The 20682-nt window shown below is 49.7% G+C and overlaps 1 protein-coding gene across 1 annotated transcript in view; it reads right to left on the reverse strand.

Annotated features, from left to right (window-relative positions):
• LOC140426781 (slit homolog 3 protein-like) overlaps positions 1-20682 on the reverse strand; it is a 925338-nt gene that overhangs the window by 751894 nt on the left and 152762 nt on the right. The window contains exon 4 of the mRNA XM_072511946.1: positions 14936-15007. Within this exon, the coding sequence (XP_072368047.1) occupies positions 14936-15007 (72 nt within the window). The remainder of the gene's footprint in view (positions 1-14935; positions 15008-20682) is intronic.

A 20682-nucleotide genomic window follows, 5' to 3' on the forward strand; every position in this document is an offset into this window, starting at 1 on the left:
AGATTCACTAGGTTAATCCCAGAGCTGAAGGGGTTGGATTACGAGGAGAGGTTGAGTAGACTGGGACTGTACTCGTTGGAATTTAGAAGGATGAGGGGGAATCTTTTAGAAACACATAAGATTATGAAGGGAATAGATGGGATAGATGTGGGCAGGTTGTTTCCACTGGCAGGTGAAAGCAGAACTAGGGGGCAAAATAAGGGGAAGTAGATTTAGGACTGAGTTTAGGAGGAACTTCTTCACCCAAAGGGTTGTGAATCTATGGAATTCCTTGCCCAGTGAAGCAGTAGAGGCTCCTTCATTAAATGTTTTTAAGATAAAGATCGATAGTTTTTTGAAGAATAAAGGGTTTAAGGGTTATGGTGTTCGGGCCGGAAAGTGGAGCTGAGTCCACAAAAGATCAGCCATGATCTCATTGAATGGTGGAGCAGGCTCGAGGGGCCAGATGGCCTACTCCTGCTCCTAGTTCTTATGTTACAAGGGGGCATAACTATAAGGTTCATGGTGGAAGATATAGGAGGGATGGCAGAGGTAGGTTCTTTATTCAAAGAGTGGTTGGGTCGTGGAACGCACTCCCAGCTATGGTAGTGGAGTCGGATACTTTAGGAACTTTCAAGCAGTTATTGGGTGGGCACAAGGAGTGCACTAGAATGATTGGGTGGAGGTTGATCTGATCTTAGTTTCAGACCAGTTTGGCACAACATCGTTGGCCGAAGGGCCTATACTGTGCTGTACAGTTCTCTGAAAGTGGAAGCAGATTCAAAAGCTATGACACAGGCCGCACAGTGCTCCTGCAGTGTGTGCCACGCTGCTAATTGAAGATTGTTATGCTGCAGCAAGTGGCATACAATATCAAGGATCAAGACCGTATTTCCAAAATTAAACTTCGACTTCCAAAAAGGAACGGTTGCCACCGCCTGAGGAAACCTTGCACAGACCCTCACAAGGCAAACTTTATCCTCCCCAGCTTGATGAACCCTGCCATGTCAATGATCCAAGCTTCCACACTAGGGGGCTTCACATCTTTCCATAGTAGCAAAATCCTCCGCCGGGCTACCAGGGACGCAAAGGCCAAAATACCGGCCTCTTTCACCTCCTGCACTCCCGGCTCTGATACCCCAAATAATGCTAATCTCCAGCTCGGCTTGACCCGGGCATTCACCACCTTGGACATAGTCTTCGCAAAACCCCTCCAAAACCCATCCAGTGCCGGGCACGACCAGAACATATGGACGTGATTTGCCGGGCTCCCCGAGCACCTCCCACATCTGTCCTCCATCCCGAAGAACCTACTCGCCCCTGTCATATGCGCTCTGTGAGTAACTTTGAACTGTATTAGGCTCAGCCTGGCGCAAGAGGAGGAAGAATTAACCCGACTCAAAGCATCAGCCCACAGACCCTCATCTATCTCCTTCCCAAGCTCCTCCTCCCACTTGCCCTTTAGCTCCTCCACCGAGGCCTCCTCCTCTTCCTTCAGCTCCTGGTAAATCGCCGAAACCTTGCCTTCTCCAACCCATACACCCGAAATCACCCTGTCCTGAATCCCACGTGCTGGAAGCAGCGGGAATTCCCTCACCTGCCACCTCACAAACGCCCTCACTTGCATGTACCTGAAAGCATTTCCCGGGGGTAGCCCAAACTTCTCCTCCAGCGCCCCTAGGCTCGCAAACGTCCCATCGATGAACAGGTCCCCCATTCTTCTAATCCCTGCCCGATGCCAGCTCCGAAACCCCCCATCCATCCTTCCCGGGACGAACCGAAGATTCTCCCGAATCAGGGACCAAACCGAGGCTTCCACCTCGCCCCTGTGTCGCCTCCACTGCCCCCAGATCTTCAGCGTCGCCGCCATCACCGGACTCGTGGTGTACCTTGTCGGCGAGAGCAGCAGTGGTGCCATCACCAGCGCCCTCAGGCTCGTGCCCACACAGGATGCCATCTCTAGCCTCTTCCACGCCTCTTCCACGCTGCCCCCTCTCCCTCCATTACCCACTTACGGATCATTGCCACATTGGCTGCCCAATAATAGCCACACAAATTTGGCAGCGCCAGCCCCCCACTGTCCCTGCTACGCTCCAGAAACACTCTCTTCACCCTCGGGGTCTTATTCGCCCACACAAGTCCCATGATGCTCCTGCTTACCCATTTGAAAAAGGCCTTGGGGACCAGAATGGGAAGGCACTGGAACACAAAGAGAAACCTCGGGAGGACCGTCATTTTGACTGACTGCACCCTACCCGCTAGTGAGAGTGGCAGCATATCCCATCTTTTAAAATCCTCCTCCATCTGCTCCACCAACCGCATCAAATTGAGCTTGTGCAGGGCCCCCCAACTCCTAGCTACTTGGATCCCTAGGTACCGAAAGCTCCTTTCCGCCCTCTTCAGTGGTAGCTCGTCTATCCCCCTTCCCTGGACCCCTGAATGCACCACAAAGAGCTCACTCTTCCCTACGTTGAGTTTCTACCCCGAAAAGTCCCCAAACTCCCTAAGGATCCGCATGACCTCCGCCATCCTCTCCACTGGATCCGCAACATACAACAACAGGTCATCGGCATACAAAGACACCCGGTGTTCCTCTCCCCCCCCGGACCAATCCCCCCATTTCCTGGACTCCCTCAGTACCATGGCCAGCGGCTCGATTGCCAGTGCAAACAACAAGGGGGATAAGGCCTCGTCCCCCGGTACAGCCGAAAGTACTCCGACCTTCGCCAGTTCGTAGCCACACTCGCCACCGGGGCTCTATATAGCAGCCTGACACAACTGATGAACCCCTCCCCGAACCCAAACTTCCATAACACTTCCCAAAGATACTCCCACTCCACCCGATGAAAGGCCTTCTCCGCGTCCATAGCTGCCACTACCTCCGCTTGCCCCTCCACCGAGGGCATCATAATCACATTGAGGTGCCGCCGCACATTTGTATTTAGCTGCCTACCCTTCACAAATCCCGTCTGGTCCTCATGAATCACCCCCGGGACACAGTCCTCAATTCTCATAGCCAGCACCTTCGCCAGCAACTTAGCGTCAACATTGAGGAGCGAGATCGGTCTATACGACCCACATTGCAATGGATCCTTGTCCCGCTTCAAGGTCAACGAAATCAGCGCCCTGGACATTGTCGGGGACAAGGTCCCCCCCTCCCTCCCCTTATTAAAAGTCCTCACTAGCAACGGGCCCAGCAGGTCCACATATTTCCTGTAAAATTCAACCGGGAACCCATCCGGCCCCGGGGCCTTCCCCCCCCTGCATGCTCCCCAATCGGCCCAGCCAAACCAGCCACCTGCTCCTCCTCCACCCTCGGGAACCTCAGCTGATCTAGGAATCGTCGCATCCCCTCCTCCCCCACTGGAGGCTCAGACCTGTACAGATCCCCATAGAAGTCCCTAAATACCTCGTTTATTCTCACTGCACTCCGCACCGTACTCCCCCCTCTATCCTGAACTCCACCAATCTCCCTCGCTGTCTCCCTCTTACGAACCTGATGTGCCAGCATCTGACTCGCCTTCTCCCCAAACTCATACATCGCCCCCTGCGCTTTCCTCCACTGTGCCTCTGCTTTCCCCGTGGTCAACGGGTCGAATTCCGCCTGGAGGTTCCGTCGCTCCCTAAGTAGCCCCTCCTCGGGGGCCTCTACATACCTCCTGTCCACCCTTAAAATCTCCCCCACCAACTTCTCCCTCTCCCTCCCCTCTCGCTTCTCCCTGTGGGCCCTAATGGAGATTAGCTCTCCCCTGACTACCGCCTTCAACGCCGTCCAGACTACCCCGACCTGCACCTCCCCATTGTCGTTGGCCTCCAAGTATCTTTCAATACACCCCCGCACCTGCCCACACACCCCCTCATCCGCCAAAAGTCCCACATCGAGGCGCCACAGCGGGCGCTGGTCCCTCTCTTCCCCCAACTCCAGCTCCACCCAATTCGGGGCTTGGCCCGAGATGGCTATGGCCGAATATTCCGTTCCCTCCACTTTCAGGATTAGCGCCCTACTCAAAATGAAAAAATCTATCCGGGAGTAGGCTCTATGGACGTGGGAAAAGAAAGAAAATTCCCTGGCCAGTCACCTGGCAAACCACCATGGATCCACTCCCCCCATCTGGTCCAGAATCCCCCTGAGCACCTTGGCCGCAGCCGGCCTCTTACTCATCCTGGACCGAGAATGGTCCAGTGCTGGGTCCAGCACCGTGTTGAAGTCCCCCCCCATTATCAAGCTTCCTACCTCCAAATCCGGAATCCGACCCAGCATGCGTTTCATAAATCTGGCATCATCCCAATTCGGGGAATATACGTTCGCCAGTACCACCCGCACCCCCTGCAACCTACCACTCACCATCACATATCGACCTCCATTATCCACTACAATATTCAGTGCCTCGAACGACACCCGCTTCCCCACCAGCATTGCAACCCCTCTGTTCTTCGCATCCAGCCCTGAATGAAAGATCTGCCCTACCCATCCCTTTCTCAGCCTAACCTGATCTGCCACCTTCAGATGTGTCTCCTGGAGCACGTCTACCTTCAGTCCCTTTAAGTGTGCGAACACCCGGGCCCTGATGCCCGTCCCCCCACCCCCCCCCCCGCCCCTGCTGACTCGCCATCTCCTTTTCTAGGCCAGCCATGTTCCCGTGCCTCCCGCACACTCCAGTCCCCCAGGCGGCGGACTCCCGCCCCGACTACCTCTACTACTTCCAGCTCCCCTTTGGCCAATGCAGCAGCAACCCACCCCCCCACCAGCCCCCCCCCCCACCCCCCCACCGCTAGATCCTCATCTAGCCATTTTGCTCCCCCCATGACACTCCCGTAAGTCAGCTGACTCGTGCTGACCCCGGCCTCTCCCGCCATTCCATCGACCCCCCAGTGTGAGAATCCCCCCACCCCTTGGCAGTCAGTGCGCGCTCCTCTCCAGCACCGCCCTTCACCACCCCCCCCCCCCCCCCCGGCCCCGCCCCCATCCTTCCCTAACGCGGGAAAAAGACCAGGGCTGATTTCTTAACAACTAACAGTCCCTGTGAATTTGCCCACTCTCCAGCTCACCCATCTGCACCCCAATGCGCAGCAATCCCCAGATTATCAAAAGCTCCCACATGCCTGGCGGCTTTATAGTTCATTCTTGGTGATGAAACCACAGTTGAGTGGGGCTGGAGGCTGCAGGCTACCTGCTGACGTGTAACTGCTGCTATTTTGTACAAATGCACTTAAAGCTGAACCCACGCTTCTCTTCAAACAGTGTCAGATGAAATGTCATGCAGCACGAATGGCCTCTCTTGCAGGGGTTCACATCACTCACGGTACTATGACGACATATTAACATGATACACATGCCTGCCAGCTCCCTCCCTTAGTGAGACTATTTTTCTCCTCCTGTGTCCTAGCTCCCTTAGGTCATGTCAGGTGTGTAGGAGGCAAATTTAACATTTCTCACATTCTTCCAAAATGCCACCTCCGGCCTGCTTCTTTCCATTGGTACAGACAAGGTCTGACATGCCTCTCTGCAATAATTTTAACTTTTGGATTCAAATGGTGTATTCTGGTTGATTTTAAAACTTCACAGTTAACAAACCGCTGAATCTGAAAGAGCTACAGCAAAGATCTCCAACTCCAACTCCAACAAGCAAGCCAGACAATTAGACATAGACATAGACATAGACATAGACATAGAATTTACAGTGCAGAAGGAGGCCATTCGGCCCATCGAGTCTGCACCGGCTCTTGGAAAGAGCACCCTACCGAAGGTCCAAACCTCCACCCTATCCCCATAACCCCATAACCCAGTAACCCCACCTAATCCCCATAACCCAGTAACCCCACCCTACGGGCAATTTTGGACACTATGGGCAATTTAGCATGGCCAATCCACCTAACCCGCACATCTTTGGACTGTGGGAGGAAACCGGAGAACCCGGAGGAAACCCACGCACACACGGGGAGAACGTGCAAACTCCGCACAGACAGTGACCCAAGCCGGAATCGAACCTGGGACCCTGGAGCTGTGAAGCAATTGTGCTAACCACCATGCTACCGTGCTACCCATGCCGCCAGGCATGTGGGAGCTTTTGATAATCTGGGGATTGCTGCGCATTGGGGTGCAGATGGGTGAGCTGGAGAGTGGGCAAATTGTTTTCGAAAAGATGCTTCGACAGTAAGTTTGCACCCACTGCACCCGCACCATGTCATTTCACAAAGGATCTCTTACCTTCTCCAAGGCACCCTCACTTGTCACAAGTCATTCTCTGGGTTTACATATATTCTCTCCATATTCGCCGCAGTCCTCACACTTTCTCCCTTCCATATCCATCTCAGTTCATACAGCCTCGTTCTCCCTCCCATACTTACCCCTAGTTCACAGAGGCTCTTCCACCCTCTCCGAGTTCTCATTAGTAGCGTGTTCTCTGCCCTACATTGCTTTGGTTAACTGAAATCCTCCTACCCCCATCCTACTTTTTGCAGTTCGCAGAGGCACTCCCCACCTTCTTACAAATTGCTCTCCATCCGCGATGGTTGATTCTGATGTCAGTTGATTCTTCAGTTTTCGCCTGCCGCTGCTGCTGTACTCTGGGAGCTGATTCTGTGTGTTATTCTATGGGCAGGATTCCCAATCTGGGGAAAACAAAACCAATGTGCCATCCGGAATTCCCACCAATAGCACTGGCACATTAGGAGCTGAAAGCAGGACCACCAGGGAAAGAAGTTCCTGGCGCAGAGAGGCAGACATCCAGATCCTTGAGCTTCTACAGAGCTGATTTTACACCCCAAGTCCAGTCCCCAGCAACCAGGAATAATTGCAGGTTTGGTGGAAATAGTTGGCCCGTCCGATCGTGACAGGAAGGTTTCTTGAGGAAGTACTCTTGTTGCTCTTAGCCCACAAGCAGTGCTCTAAAATGCACTTCCATGTTGCATCTGGCTGCTCCACCCACTTTCATTGGCAGATATTGTGAGCCATGGAAACCATGCCTGCCTATGTAAAATTCAATTGAGGTTCAGAGCCACATTTACATATCATAATACTTGGGTGCCCAAAACCCACTGTGGCTAAATTGGAAGTTCAGAGTACTTTGGAGTCAAGTTTTACATATTTGCTGATTTAATCCCTCACCTTGACCGATGCTGGTTCAAACTTTTCTTTGTTTTGCATAGTCTATTTGATGCAGTCACTTTAAGATTGCTACATGTGCATGTTGAAATAAGTATTCCATGTTGTACAACCAGTTTGTTCTCCTGCAAGTACTTTCTGTTTGCTGGGCAGCTTAGACCAAACATTGCCCCTTGCCTCCCAAGAACACAGATATTAGAGGACAGACTGTCCACTACTGATGCGTGTGGCACACTGCTGTATCGCAAGCTGAGCACTTAAAAACAAAACAGCTCATGGTCATGAAATGAAGGCCCGTGCTTCTGGTAGAGTGGCAATTTAGTCGGATTGCCACTCCTTGTAGTCACTTGCCTTGAAATGCAGTCACTCCTAGCTCGCGTAACCATCCCCAGATTGGGGGCGGGGGTTGCCCAGTGCATCTTTAGACTTCCTCTCCAGAAGCACTGTTCCGGAGCTCCTACGTTGCAGCCCAAAATTTCCTGCATTTGTTTAAGTCTTTGTCTCTATCACTCCTTCAAATGTCATGGTGCCTAATCTCCTCTTCTCCAGCTCTTCCTGCTCTTCCCCATAATAGCAAGTTGGATACTTTGAGGTATGATTTACTTCCTCCATCAATCCAACACCAAAAGGTTGATCTTCCACCTTCTGCAGTATATAGTCTCATTTTCAATATTGAATGGAGAGCTGCAGGTCTGGGCACCCTCTAGTGCCAACGTACCGCTCTGAGATTACAAATGCATCAAGCAGCAAATCCATAGAAAGACCATCAAATCTACACTTGGAACCAGCCTGAATAGTGAACTGGAGCCTCCAATTCCAAGAGCATTGGTCGTTGCTGAGCGATCGACCTGGACTAATAATGCTTTGTGCCCTCGAGATGCCTTAGTTTGATATGCTCAAACATTATGTGTAGAACATGCCAATTTTTGCATCATTTCTATCCTGGAAGAAGGGTCGATATTTATGCTGAGAATAATCCTGAACTCTCCATCCTTCGCCAATCACAATAATTCTTTGTCAGAGCCTTATAAAATAAGCTCATATTACCTGTTCTCATCAATCCAACATTCAAGAAAAAATGCTCCCTTGACATTGGATTTCTCAAATGAACTAATTTCAAGGCGATGTCTACTTTACAGACATAGGCCTCAACTTTAGCACAGGATGTGACTTGGGTGAAAATCCCCTCTAAATCGTCTGCCTCTAACCTTAAATCTATGCCCCTGGTTATTGACCCCTCTGCAATGGGAAAAGGTCCTTCCTATCTTGTTCCTCTTAATTTTATGCTCCTTAATAAGGTCCTCCCTCAGCCTTCTCAGCTCCAAGGAAAACAACCCCAGCCTAACCAGCCTCTCTTCATTGTTGAAATGCTCCAGCTCAAGGAACATCCTGGCGATTCTCCTCTGCATCTTCTCTGATGCAATCACATCGTTCTTATAGTAAGGCGACCAGAATTGCTCTCAGTACACTAGCTGTGGCCTAAAAAGTGTTTTATACAGTTCCATCATAATGTCTGTGCTCTTATAATCTATGCCTCGGCTAATAAAAGCAAGTATTCCACATGTCTTCTTTATATATTTTTATTCTCCTCCTTTTTCACATTTTCTCCCACACCCAACAATAAACAACAATCAGTAACGAATGCAATGTCAATCCCCACATCAATAATAACGATCCCATCCTCCCACCAAACCCCCAAACATTAGCCCGCATGATAACATGATAACAAAAACAAATGACAAAAAGGAATCAGGAATCACCCATAGTCCCCATTAACACATACAGTCCCTCTCCCCCAACACTCCCAGCCACCTACCCTAATGTTCGATGTAATCCAATTCTCGAAAGTGCATAATGAATAACGCCCATGATTTGTAGAACCCCTCCATCCTTCCCCTCAGTTCAAATTTGACCTTCTCAAGAGTCAAGAATTCCAGCAGGTCCCCCCGCCCTGCCAGGGCATAGGGTAGAGAGGTTGAACTGCAAACTAACAGGATCCGCCTTCGGGCGATCAATGGGGCAAGACTACAACATCTGCCTCCGCACCCGTTTCCAACCCGGCTGGTCCGACACCCCGAATATAGCCTCCCGAAGGCCCGGGTCCAGTTTCACATGCACCACTTTAGAGATTATCCTAAAAGCCTCCTTCCAGTAATCCTCTAGCTCTGGACAGGACCAAAACATATGAATGTGGTTTGTGCGCCCCCCCTCCCCCGCAACGTTCACACACATCTTCTAACCCCTCAAAGAGCCGGCTCATCCTCGCCCTTGTAAGGTGTTCCCTAAACAGGACCTTCAGCTGTATCAGCCCCAACCTCGCACCTCACACCAGAACCCCTCCTCCATCCCTGACATGTCTTCTTAACCCCCTCATCTACCTGTCCTGCTGCCCTCAGAGATGTATGGACATGCACACTAACATCCCTCTGATCCTCTGTACTTCCGGAGTCCCACTGTTCATTGTGTATTCCCTTGCCTTTTTAGCCCTCCCAAAATACATGACTTCATACTTTGCCATGCACTGTTCTGCCAATCTGTCCAGCCTGAGGGGATAACAGCAAGGGAAGGGGAAAGCAGTCCAAGAACACAAAAAGTCCAAGGTGGAGGTTGCAGGAGTACACCTACCATTTCCACTGCAAGTCACTGCTGCAATTTGGAGTTACGATTGTAGCAATAATTACATATTGGGCAGCACGGTGGCACAGTGGGTTAGCCCTGCTGCCTCACGGCGCCGAGGTCTCAGGTTCGATCCCGGCTCTGGGTCACGGTACGTGTGGAGTTTGCACATTCTCCTCGTGTTTGCGTGGGTTTCGCTCCCACAACCCAAAGATGTGCAGGATAGGTGCACTAAATTGCCCCTTAATTGGAAAAAGTGAATTGGGTACTCTAAATTTATTTTTAAAAAATAATTACATATTAATGAGGCCTCATCTGTCTGATGTGGGAGGCCTGTATGCTGATGAAACCGGAGAGATAAAATGATAGCAATGCCGAATGCATTTGTACAGTGTAAGAGCCAGCCGCCCCTTCCCCACTTGCCTCCCCCACTGGTGGGCAGTGTGGAAAAAGAGGAAAGCTGCTTCTGTCAGCCTTGTTAAATTCATAAACTGATTTTCCGAAGCACCAACATGAACAAAATAGTTTTTAAAATGTGACAACCACTTGGTTACAAGACTCAGAGACATCTCAACAAACCCCTCTGACGTGATCATTATGTAGTGAATAAATTCTCTTGACTAAGCCTGCTTTTCAAAGTCATTGTCCTGACTTTATGTCAAAATCTGCTCAGTGAATAATTGGGAAACACCTCCACAAATTACTCCCTGGAGGTAACGCATGAGTTTGATCCTTAATGCAGCCTCCTGTGTAAAGAAATTGTAATAGAAGCTCTGGTTGCACAATCAAATGGTTTGTGGGCAACCTTTTAATAAATAAATAAGGCAGGCCCTGAATTTCTGAAAGTAAAATAACTGCCCCCATCCCCTGCACCATGAAAACACTGAGAAAGGAAGTAGATGTCAAAATGCAGACCAAATGCTGCCCCATCAACAAACCCTTAACTATTCCAGGTTTCCAAGCAATCACTAAACTCACATTTTAGGTGATTAATCAAATGAAGGCCTAGAGGCCTGGTTAGAGTAAATTATCCAGTGAAAGGGTAATGATATCCAGGGATTCAATGCCCAAGAGATGAGATTTCTAGGGCGGCCAATCAATTGAATTTATCCTGACACAATGATAAAGATGTGGTTCAGCAATCTTCAATTTTTAACAGATCCAGATGGTAAAAGATGATTGGATTCTCCGATCCTTCAGATGTTTAGTTTTTTAAAAAAGTTTTAGTTTGAAACAAAAAGGCGGAATAAGGCTCGGAAAGTGAGCAAAATGATGCCTGAATTCAGATTAAAAGCAGATTGCTCGCGACAACTGTACAACTTTGCCTTCAAACACTGTGCTGACCTCAGGATGAAAGATGGAGTCTCAACTTGCGGCCTCCTTTTGGGAGATGTTTTCGCAATCTATCAAGTTTGTAAAATTCCTTTGAAGTCCCTTACTGAAGCACTTTCAAGAAAACGTCCACACGGTAGTAACAAATGACAGTGGAGGGGTTGGGGGAGGGAGGAATTGTGGGGGATCAATAACATCACTATTTATGGAACAAAGCTAATCTTAATTTCATAAGGGTGTCATGCAGAGGCACATGAAAGAGGTGCTAGATTGCCGTGTTCCTTTGGGGACGCTGGCCCTTCATACTCCACTGATGTGTTATAGACATATTACCTGCAATTGATGCCATCAGATCTTCTGTTGGACAATTATAACCACCAATCATCTAGATTATTATTATACTTTTCAAGATGAGGGATAATATTTCTTCCTGTTTGTACACCCAGTATATATTCCACTTGGGAATCTTTCCCATAAAATTGCTTCATCTAATCTTGACCCAATAGCGCACAGAAGGGAAATGGTGTTTGAGATGTTCAATTTTTCTAAGTGAATTTCACTAGTTGGAAGATACACCCCAGAAATCAACAACACGAGCGCCAATGCACGCAGGCGCAGTTGCTCCCTTCTCCGCGCCGGCCCCGACGCAACATGGCATAGGGCTAAAGGGGCCGGCGCGGGAGAAAGGAGGCCCCCAGCCCGAGAGGCCGGCCCGCCAATTGGTGGGCCCCAATCATGGGCCAGGTCACAATGGAGGCCCCCCCCCCCCCCCGGTCGGTCCCCCCTCCCCCCACAGGCCACCTTTGTTCTGCCCCACAACATAACACTTATTCAAATGTGTAGAAGGGAGCCACCGCGCATGCGCGCAAACGCGCAATCGCGCCATGGCTCGCTCCAGTGCCGTGCTGAACCCCTGTAGGTGTCAGAATCGCTGATCCTGAGGCCATGTTGACGGCATTTATGACGCCGTCAACACTTAGCCTCAGGATCAGAGAATCCCGCCCAGTGTGTTTCTGGAAGCATTCTTTCAGTTTGTTTAAAGCCCAGAATATCAACAATGGGGGAAAATATTCATAACCCAGAATTTGTCTGACTTTAAACACCAGGTTAAAGTCCAACAGGTTTGTTTCGATGTCATTAGCTTTCAGAGCGCTGCTCCTTCCTCAGGTGAATGAAGAGGTCTGTTCCAGAAACATATATATAGACAGATTCAAAGATGCCAGACAATGCTTGGAATGCGAGCATTAGCAGGTGATTAAATCTTTACAGATCCAGAGATGGGGTAACCCCAGGTTAAAGAGGTGTGAATTGTATCAAGCCAGGACAGTTGGTAGGATTTCGCAGGCCAGATGGTGGGGCATGAATGTAATGCGACATGAATCCCAGGTCCCGGTTGAGGCCGCACTCATGTGTGCGGAACTTGGCTATAAGCTTCTGCTCGGTGATTCTGCGTTGTCGTGGGTCCTGAAGGCCGCCTTGGAGAACGCTTACCCGGAGATCAGAGGCTGAATGCCCTTGACTGCTGAAGTGTTCCCTGACTGGAAGGGAACATTCCTGCCTGGTGATTGTCGCACGATGTCCGTTCATTCGTTGTCGCAGCGTCTGCATGGTCTCGCCAATGTACCACGCTTCGGGACTTCAGGACACGCGACAACGCAGAGCAGAAGCTTATAGCCAAGTTCCGCACACATGAGTGCGGCCTCAACCGGGACCTGGGATTCATGTCGCATTACATTCATCCCCCACCATCTGGCCTGCGAAATCTTACCAACTGTCCTGGCTTGACACAATTCACACCTCTTTAACCTGGGGTTACCCCATCTCTGGATCTGTAAAGATTTAATCACCTGCTAATGCTCGCATTCCAAGCATTGTCTAGCATCTTTGAATCTGTCTATATATATATGTTTCTGGAACATACCTCTTCATTCACCTGAGGAAGGAGCAGCGCTCCGAAAGCTAGTGACATCGAAACAAACCTGTTGGACTTTAACCTGGTGTTGTAAAACTTCTTACTGTGCTCACCCTAGTCCAACGCCGGCATCTCCACATCATGACTTTAAACAGATTCAGAACAAAGGGATCCTTTATTGGGGCAAAACCATCTTGAGTTTACAAGATAATAAAACGCCTTTATGTATTGTTCAGTCAGAAAATGAACTCGTTGGAAGTGTATGAATTCTCTCCTCTGAGTTATTGTCTCCCCAACCCCACCCACCCCTCTTTTATTTTACCCTTAAATCCCTGGATCAAGAACCAACCTCAGCCAAGCAGATGCATTGGTGGCCTGTTTGGCTTCTTTGCCAGCACCACTCTTCCTCCAGCTACCAGGAGGCTTGCAAGAGTCAGGTAGTACCTCACACTTTGGTTTTATTTCCTTTGCAATGGAGGAACTTGGGTCTCATTGGCATCTTACTACAACCAAGTGAACATGAACCAGCTTTCCGCTCTAAAAAAGCAAGCTACCCATCAATGACAACAAGGTTTGTAAAGATTTTAATTGTCCATGGTTTCTTTTCAATTGCATAGCACCATTAATGCCAGTAAACATCCCACAGCACTTCACAGGAATGCAATTTTCTAAAATGGCACCAGTAAGCCAGAAGAGGAAATATTAGGAGGGGCAATGATGAACTTGGTCAAACAGGTTTTTTGCCTTTTTCTAGAAATACTGAACTTGCACATGGCATTTACCATGTTCCTACACATTTATCAATGTTGCAAAAAAATCTTTACCTTCGTCTGTCAAACTGCTGTAAAGAACAAAATGTGCTCACATTAACAGAATCAGTTCTGTTACCCCAACCTCTGAACCATCAAAGATCATAAACGTTCCTGACTGATCACCTGACCTGACTTCAAAACCGAGAAAAACAACGACATCTAAGGGAATGAGACACTGGTGCATGTTTTAAAAAAGACTTGGCCATTCTACAATAATATTAACACATGAGAGAATTTATAACAATGGCATTTGTATGAAGTTGATCGAGCAAAGCATTTAACACCTCCATGATAATTCAATGTCACGGCATCTCAAAGGTAGTTGTGGAAAGCAGGAACCAAACACCAGTCCTGGTGGCACCCACTGCCCTGGCCAACCAGGTTTTGACTCTGCCAACATGGAAAGCCATTGACAGCAAACCAGCCAATAAAAGTTCACTCCAATATAACAGTTGCAATTTACATTTGTGTATAAATCAGTAAAACAAAATCCACATTGATCAAAGAGCCCCTCAATTCTGAGGGCTTAAACACGGACAATTTTTTTATTGGGTGGATGCAGATATTCAATTGAAAAATACCTGAGCCAAAGTATTGTCACTTGCCAAATAATAATTCTAAAATTGACACTCATAATTATTGCAGCCTTGAGTTAAAAATACTTAAAATGGTAAAGATTAAAGGGAGAAAATAGGAAGAGTTGGTGTAGCCTCGCTCGACAAATACCATCACTCATTGAAACACATCTTCATTGTTCCTAAAACACACGCTTCCAAGTGTGCAACAGGGCATTGTTTGAGAGAATGATAGATTTAATGTATTAATGCACCTTTATACCTCAGCGTGGCAAAATCTTGACATAAAGTCCTGTTAAGTAAATCCATGTTACTATCCTGAACTTTGCTGAAACATTCTGATTGACACATTAGCTCAGCTATTTCTTGATAGGCCAATGAGTCAAACTATTTGAATAAGTGTATTGTGGGGCAGAACAAAGGTGCCAGGCTGTAACCAACTCTCACAAACAAGGCAATGATTGATCTGTTGAGCCAAAAAACATTGAAGACATTTTCTTTTTCCAACCCACAGGCAATTCTGTAAGTTAAATCAACTCAGAAAGACAATTTGCTTTAAAAGTTGGGTGAAAAGCATAGATAAAATTATCTTTTGGTTACTCACAGTCGGGAGAGTTTCGGAGTACCGTGGAAGAGCAGCTCAGGAAGGACCTGAAGTTTATTCCTGTTGAGTCGCCTGGTAAGAAAATGTAGAACAAAAGTAATCAAACACATGTGTGATGTATGTAGACCTAATGCAGAACCAGTGCAATTCCTGGTCACTTCGTATTCTAAACACTCAACTTCCCAATCTCCTCCAATAATGTGAATATCCAACTGATTTGTACCCGTTCAGGACTATAGTGCATCCCATATTGTAATTAAGTCACAGTTCAACCAGTGGTGCGTACAGTATACCACAGCAAAACGCACCAGGTTTCAAGTTAATGCATTACAATCAATCTAAACAGGCTTACCTTACATTGTACAATATCCTAAACTGAACAAGATGTAGTGTGCTGTACACTGTAGTGTGTCCTTTATTATGTGCAGTACAAACCATACGGATCATGAAGTGTGCAAACCTAAGTGACCAGTTATTCACGATGAGGCACAAGGCGTTCAGTATTGTTGGTTCAAGGACAATCTTTAACATCCATTTAACTAGTGAGTAGACAGATCAACAGGTCAAATTTTAACTCGGAGAGTTTTTAAGGGGGGTAGAAATGTCCCATGGAGAGGTCATGAGACCCAGTCATCTTATCTGGGCTTCATACGAATAGCACTGAACAACTTCCTGCTGGCCAGGAATGATATCAGTGCTGGTGAGAAATTAGGTTGAGACCGGTACATCATCAGAGAGCCATGAGCCTGGTTCCCTAATGTGTGCGTGCTGGTGAGAGTGGGGTAGTTGTTCCCACAGATATTGCTGCTAAGAGGGGACTAGGAAGATTGGGGAGGCTCAAAGATTCCTTGCGGTGCCCAAGGAAGATCTGCTTCTCTTTCTAGCCCACTGGCTGTTGATACAGAATGTTGCACCCAAGAACCTCCCCCGCCATTAGCTTGGAAAAGCCCGGCCCAGATTGCCAGCCTATAAGGTGTTATTGTGCAAAGCCTCAAACCACAACCTCCTATTGTAGTGACACTATTGCCTGCCGAGCCTCAGTAACATGTTGAACTCCCACATGGTCACAGTGTATCATAAAATATACTAAGCATACATGTTCACACTGGGGCTGGATTGACATCAGTAGGGATACAATCAGTAAGGGATACCAACAGGAAGGTGCGATTGAGTCTGACAGTGTGAGGCAACTGGACCACCAGAGACAGAAACTGAACCACACAGCACTTTTGACTCTATCTCTACTATGTTTTTCATGCAGCTCCCACAATTTGTCAGGTCGAGTAAAGACCTAAAAACCCAACGCAATCATGCCAGTGTTATTTAACTGGCAAAAAATATTCAACAAGTTGGCACAAAAGCTAACAGCTGCGATAATCATTCTTTACAGCCGTGAAAAGGTGTGCAGACAGGGAGACTCCTGTCAATGTATCACTGCAGACTGAGCTTCTGAAGTTGCTCCCGGAGACAAAATCTAAGAATCGTGGAAATGCCTGAAGGCAGCGAGGGAGCGAATGCTGGCTCGTAAGTAGCCAAGTACTGGAGAAGCTGATGGGGGAGGGGGCCTTCGACCAGCCCCTGGAGGTCGACCAGGCGCTCAGGGCGCTGATGAGGAAGCCGCAGGCAAACGAGCTGCCGAGGGCGATGGTGGTGCGACTCCACCGATTCCTGGATAAGAAGATATTGAGGTGGGTGAGGCAGACAACGAAGTGCACTTGGGAAGGCAATGAGCTTCGGGTGTACCAGGACCTGGGCGTGGTCCTGGTGAAGAGGAAAGCCGGGTTCAATCGGGTGAAGGCTGCCCTCTTCAAAAAGGGGGTGAAGTTTGGGATGCTGTACCCGGCCAGCCTCTGGGTGACTTTTGATAGCCGAGAACATTATTTCGGGACACCAGAGGAGGCAATGGAATTTTTAAGAGACAATGGACTGGGGCTGCTGACAAAGGTGTGGTTGCTATGGCACAGCAAGAAAAGGAGTGGTGACGGTGGACATCCGAGGGTGGGCCTGGAGGGTCATGTGACATGAGCTGGGGGGCTGACCCAAGAAAGGATATGGTTGATCGGCAAGGAAGGGGGGCAGGGTGGCCCCCAACAAGGTTGGTCACATGGAATGTGAGAGGGCTGAATGGGCCTGTCAAATGGTCGTGTGTGTTCGCGCACTTGAGGAGCTTGAAGGCGGCCGTGGCCTTTTTGCAAGAAACACACTTGAAGATCAGAGACCAGACAAGGCTAAGGAAAGGATGGGTAGGGCAAGTCTTTCATTCGGGATTAAACATGCAGATGCGGAGGTAGAGGTGTTGATAAATAAATGGGTGGCGTTTGAGCTGGGGAACATTGTGGCAGATTCAGGAGGGAGGTTTGTGATGGTGAATGGGGAGCTGGAGGGGATGCTGGTGGTTTTGGTAAATGTTTATGCCCCAAATTGGGACGATGTGGAGTTTATGAGGCGGGTGCTGGGGAAGATCCGGGACCTGGACTCGCACCGGTTGATTATGGGGGGTGGAATTTAACACGGTCATTGAATCAGAGTCTGGACCGGTCGAGCCCGAGATCGGGGAGGGTGTCGGTGGTGGCGAAGGAACTGAAGGGGTTCATGGAGCACATGGGAAGGTGGATCCATGGAGGTTTGGGAGGCCAAGGGTAGAAGGAGTTCTCATACTTCTCCCATGTGCACAGAGTGTACAGCCGGATTGATTTTTTTCATGGTGGGCAAGACGCTGCTCGCGGGGGTTGTCAACTCGGGGTACTCGGCAATCATTTTGGACCACACACCTCACTGGGTGGACTTGCAAGTGGACCGGGGGGAGGGGCCCAGCACCCGTAGTGCAGACTGGACATAGGGTTGTTAGCAGTTGAGGAGGTGTGTGAGCGGGTGAGGGCCGCCATTCGGGGGTACGTGGAACTGAAAGATATGGGTGAGGTCTCGGCCGCCACACTATGGGAGGCCCTCAAGGCAGTGGTTAGGGGGGAGTTCATATCGATCCAGGCGCATCGGGAAATGGTGGAGCGAGCAGAGATGGCAAGGTTGGTAGACGAGATTCTGCGGGTGGACAGGAGGTATTCGGAGGCCCGAGGCAGGACTGTTGAAGGAGAAGCAAAACTCCACATGGAGTTTGGGTTGGTGTCCACGGGTAAGTCAGTAGGACAGTTGCGACGGGCCAGAGGGGCAGTGAATGAGTACGGCGAGAAGGCTAGTCGGATGCTGGCCCACCAACTCAGGAAGCAGGGGACGGCGAGGGAGATTGGAAGGGTCAAGAACGGGAGGGGAAGACTGGTACTCGGCCCTGTGGGGGTGAATAGGATATTTGAGGAGTTTTACAGGAGGCTTTATGAATCAGTGCTCCTGGCTGGGGGGGAGGGAATGCGGCGGTTCCTGGATAGGTTGGAGTTCCCCAAGGACGACGAGGACCTGGTGGATGGCCTGGGGCCCCCAATGAACTGGTAGAGATGACGGAGAGCATGGGAGCAATGCAGGCAGGGAAGGCTACATTATCGCAGGCATCTATATGCATAACTAAAGAAGGTTAAAGATCCGGAGCAGTGTGGGTCCTATTGCCTGACATCATTATTAAATGTGGGTGCTAAGTTGCTGGCCTCGCGAATTGAGGACTATGTGCCGGAGTTGATAGGGGACGATGAGATGGGGTTTGTAAAGGAGAGGCAACTGGTGGTGAATGTAAGGAGATTACTAAACGTGATAATGATGCCCCTTGAGGGACAGGACATAGAGGTAGTAGTGACAATGGACGCCGAGAAGATTTTTGATCAGGTGGAATGGGAGTACTTGTGGAAAGTGTTAGGACGGTTCCGGTTCGAGCAGGGGTTTGTGGACTCAGTCCGGTTGTTGTATAGGGCACCGGTAGCGAACATATGGATGAATCAGTTCAGCTCGGGGTACTTCGGCCTACACCGTGGGACAAGGCAAGGGTTGCCATTCTCCCTGTTGCTTTTTGCCTTGGCAGTAGAGTCATTGGTAATGGCGCTTAGAGCATCAAGGAGTTGGAGAGGGGTTGTGCGCGGAGGGGTGGGGGGGGGGTGGTGAGCACAGGGTTTTGTTGTACATAGACGACTTGCTACTGTATATCTCAGACTCACTGGGAGATATCAGGGGAATTATGAGTATTCTGGAGCAATTTGGCTGGTTTTCTGGATATAAGCTGGACAAGAGGAAGAGTAAAGTGTCCTTGATCAAGGCCAAAGGACAGGGGGCAGGCGAGGAAGCTGGGAGAGCTGTCGTTCAAGGTGGTGGGGCGAACTTCAGATATTTGAGCATCCCGGTGACGTGGGGATGGGAGCAGCAGCACAAGTTGAACTTGGCTCGGCTGGTGGAACAGATGAGGGGGGATTTTAAGAGTTGGGATGTATTGCCACTGTCGCTAGCAGGGCGGGTGCAGATAGTGAAAATGGTGGTGCTGCCGTGGATCTTATTTGTCTTTCAGAACCTCCCGATCTTCGTCCCAAATTCATTCTTTAAGAAAGTCAATACTTCGATCTTGGGGTTTGTGTGGGCGGGGGAAACCCCATGGGTTAAGTGGGTGCTGGTGAAACGGGGGTGAGTGGGGGGGGGGGGGCGGGGAGGGGGGGGCGAATTGGCCTTGTCAAACATTATGAATTATCATTGGGCAGCAAACATCGCTGTGGTGAGGAAGTGGATAGTGGGAGAGGGGTCGGTGTGGGGGCAGGTGGGGGCGGTCTCTTGTCGGGGTACGAGGTTAGGGGCACTGTTGATGGCCAAGTTCTCAATGAGCCCTGTGGTGGTGGCGGCCCTGCGGGTGTGGGGACAGTGGCGGCAGCATCTGAGGTTGGAAAGTGCCTCGGTGTGGGCACCAATTTGCGATGATCGCAGATTTGCACCGGGGTGGTGGAGGTTGGATGCGAGGTTTTGGGGGTGGCGACAGGCAGGGATCCAATGGTTTGGGGACCGCATTGTGGGGGGCTGCTTTGACGACTTGGAGGAGGAATATGTGCTGCCCAGTAGGAATGGGTTCAGATACTTACAGGCCGGGACTTTGTGAGGAGGCAGGTGCCATCCTTTCCTGGTTTGCTGCCCTTGGGATTACAGGATACGGTGTATCGTGGGAAGGAGTGGGTAAGGGTAAGGGGTCTGAGATTTACAAGGAGCTAATGGACTGGAAGGGGGCATCAATAGGGGAAGTCAAATGGAAATGGGAGGAGGAATTGGGGGAGGGGGGGGGGGAGAATGGAGGCCAGGTTGTGGGAGGAGGCTCGTGCCTACTCGTCGTGTGCACGGCTAAGCCTTATCCAGTTTAAGGTAGTTCATAGAATCATGGAATTTACCGTGCAGAAGGAAGCCATTTGGTTCATTGTGTCTGCACCGGCCCTTCGAAAGAGCACCTGACCCAAGCCCACACGGCCACCCTATCCGCGTAACCCAGTAACCCCACCTAAGCTTTTTGGACACTAAGGGCAATTTATCATGGCCAGTCCAACTAACCTGCACATCTTTGGACTGTGGGTGGAAACCGGAGCATCCAAGGAAACCCACACAACATGGGGAGAACGTGCAGACTTTGCACAGACATGAACCCGAGGCCTGAATTGAACCTGGGACCCTGGAGCTGTGAAGCAACAGGGCTAACCACTGTGCTACCATGCCACCCATGATGCACATGACAGTGGCTAGGGTGTGCAGGTTCTTTGAGGGTCTGGAGGACAGGTGTGGGCGGTGCACGTGGTGGCCCGAAAACCATGTTCACATGACTTGGGCATGTCTGAAACTGAAGGGGT

Source organism: Scyliorhinus torazame, chromosome 7 (genome assembly GCF_047496885.1).
Source record: "Scyliorhinus torazame isolate Kashiwa2021f chromosome 7, sScyTor2.1, whole genome shotgun sequence".
In the NCBI taxonomy this organism is placed as follows: Eukaryota; Metazoa; Chordata; class Chondrichthyes; order Carcharhiniformes; family Scyliorhinidae; genus Scyliorhinus; species Scyliorhinus torazame.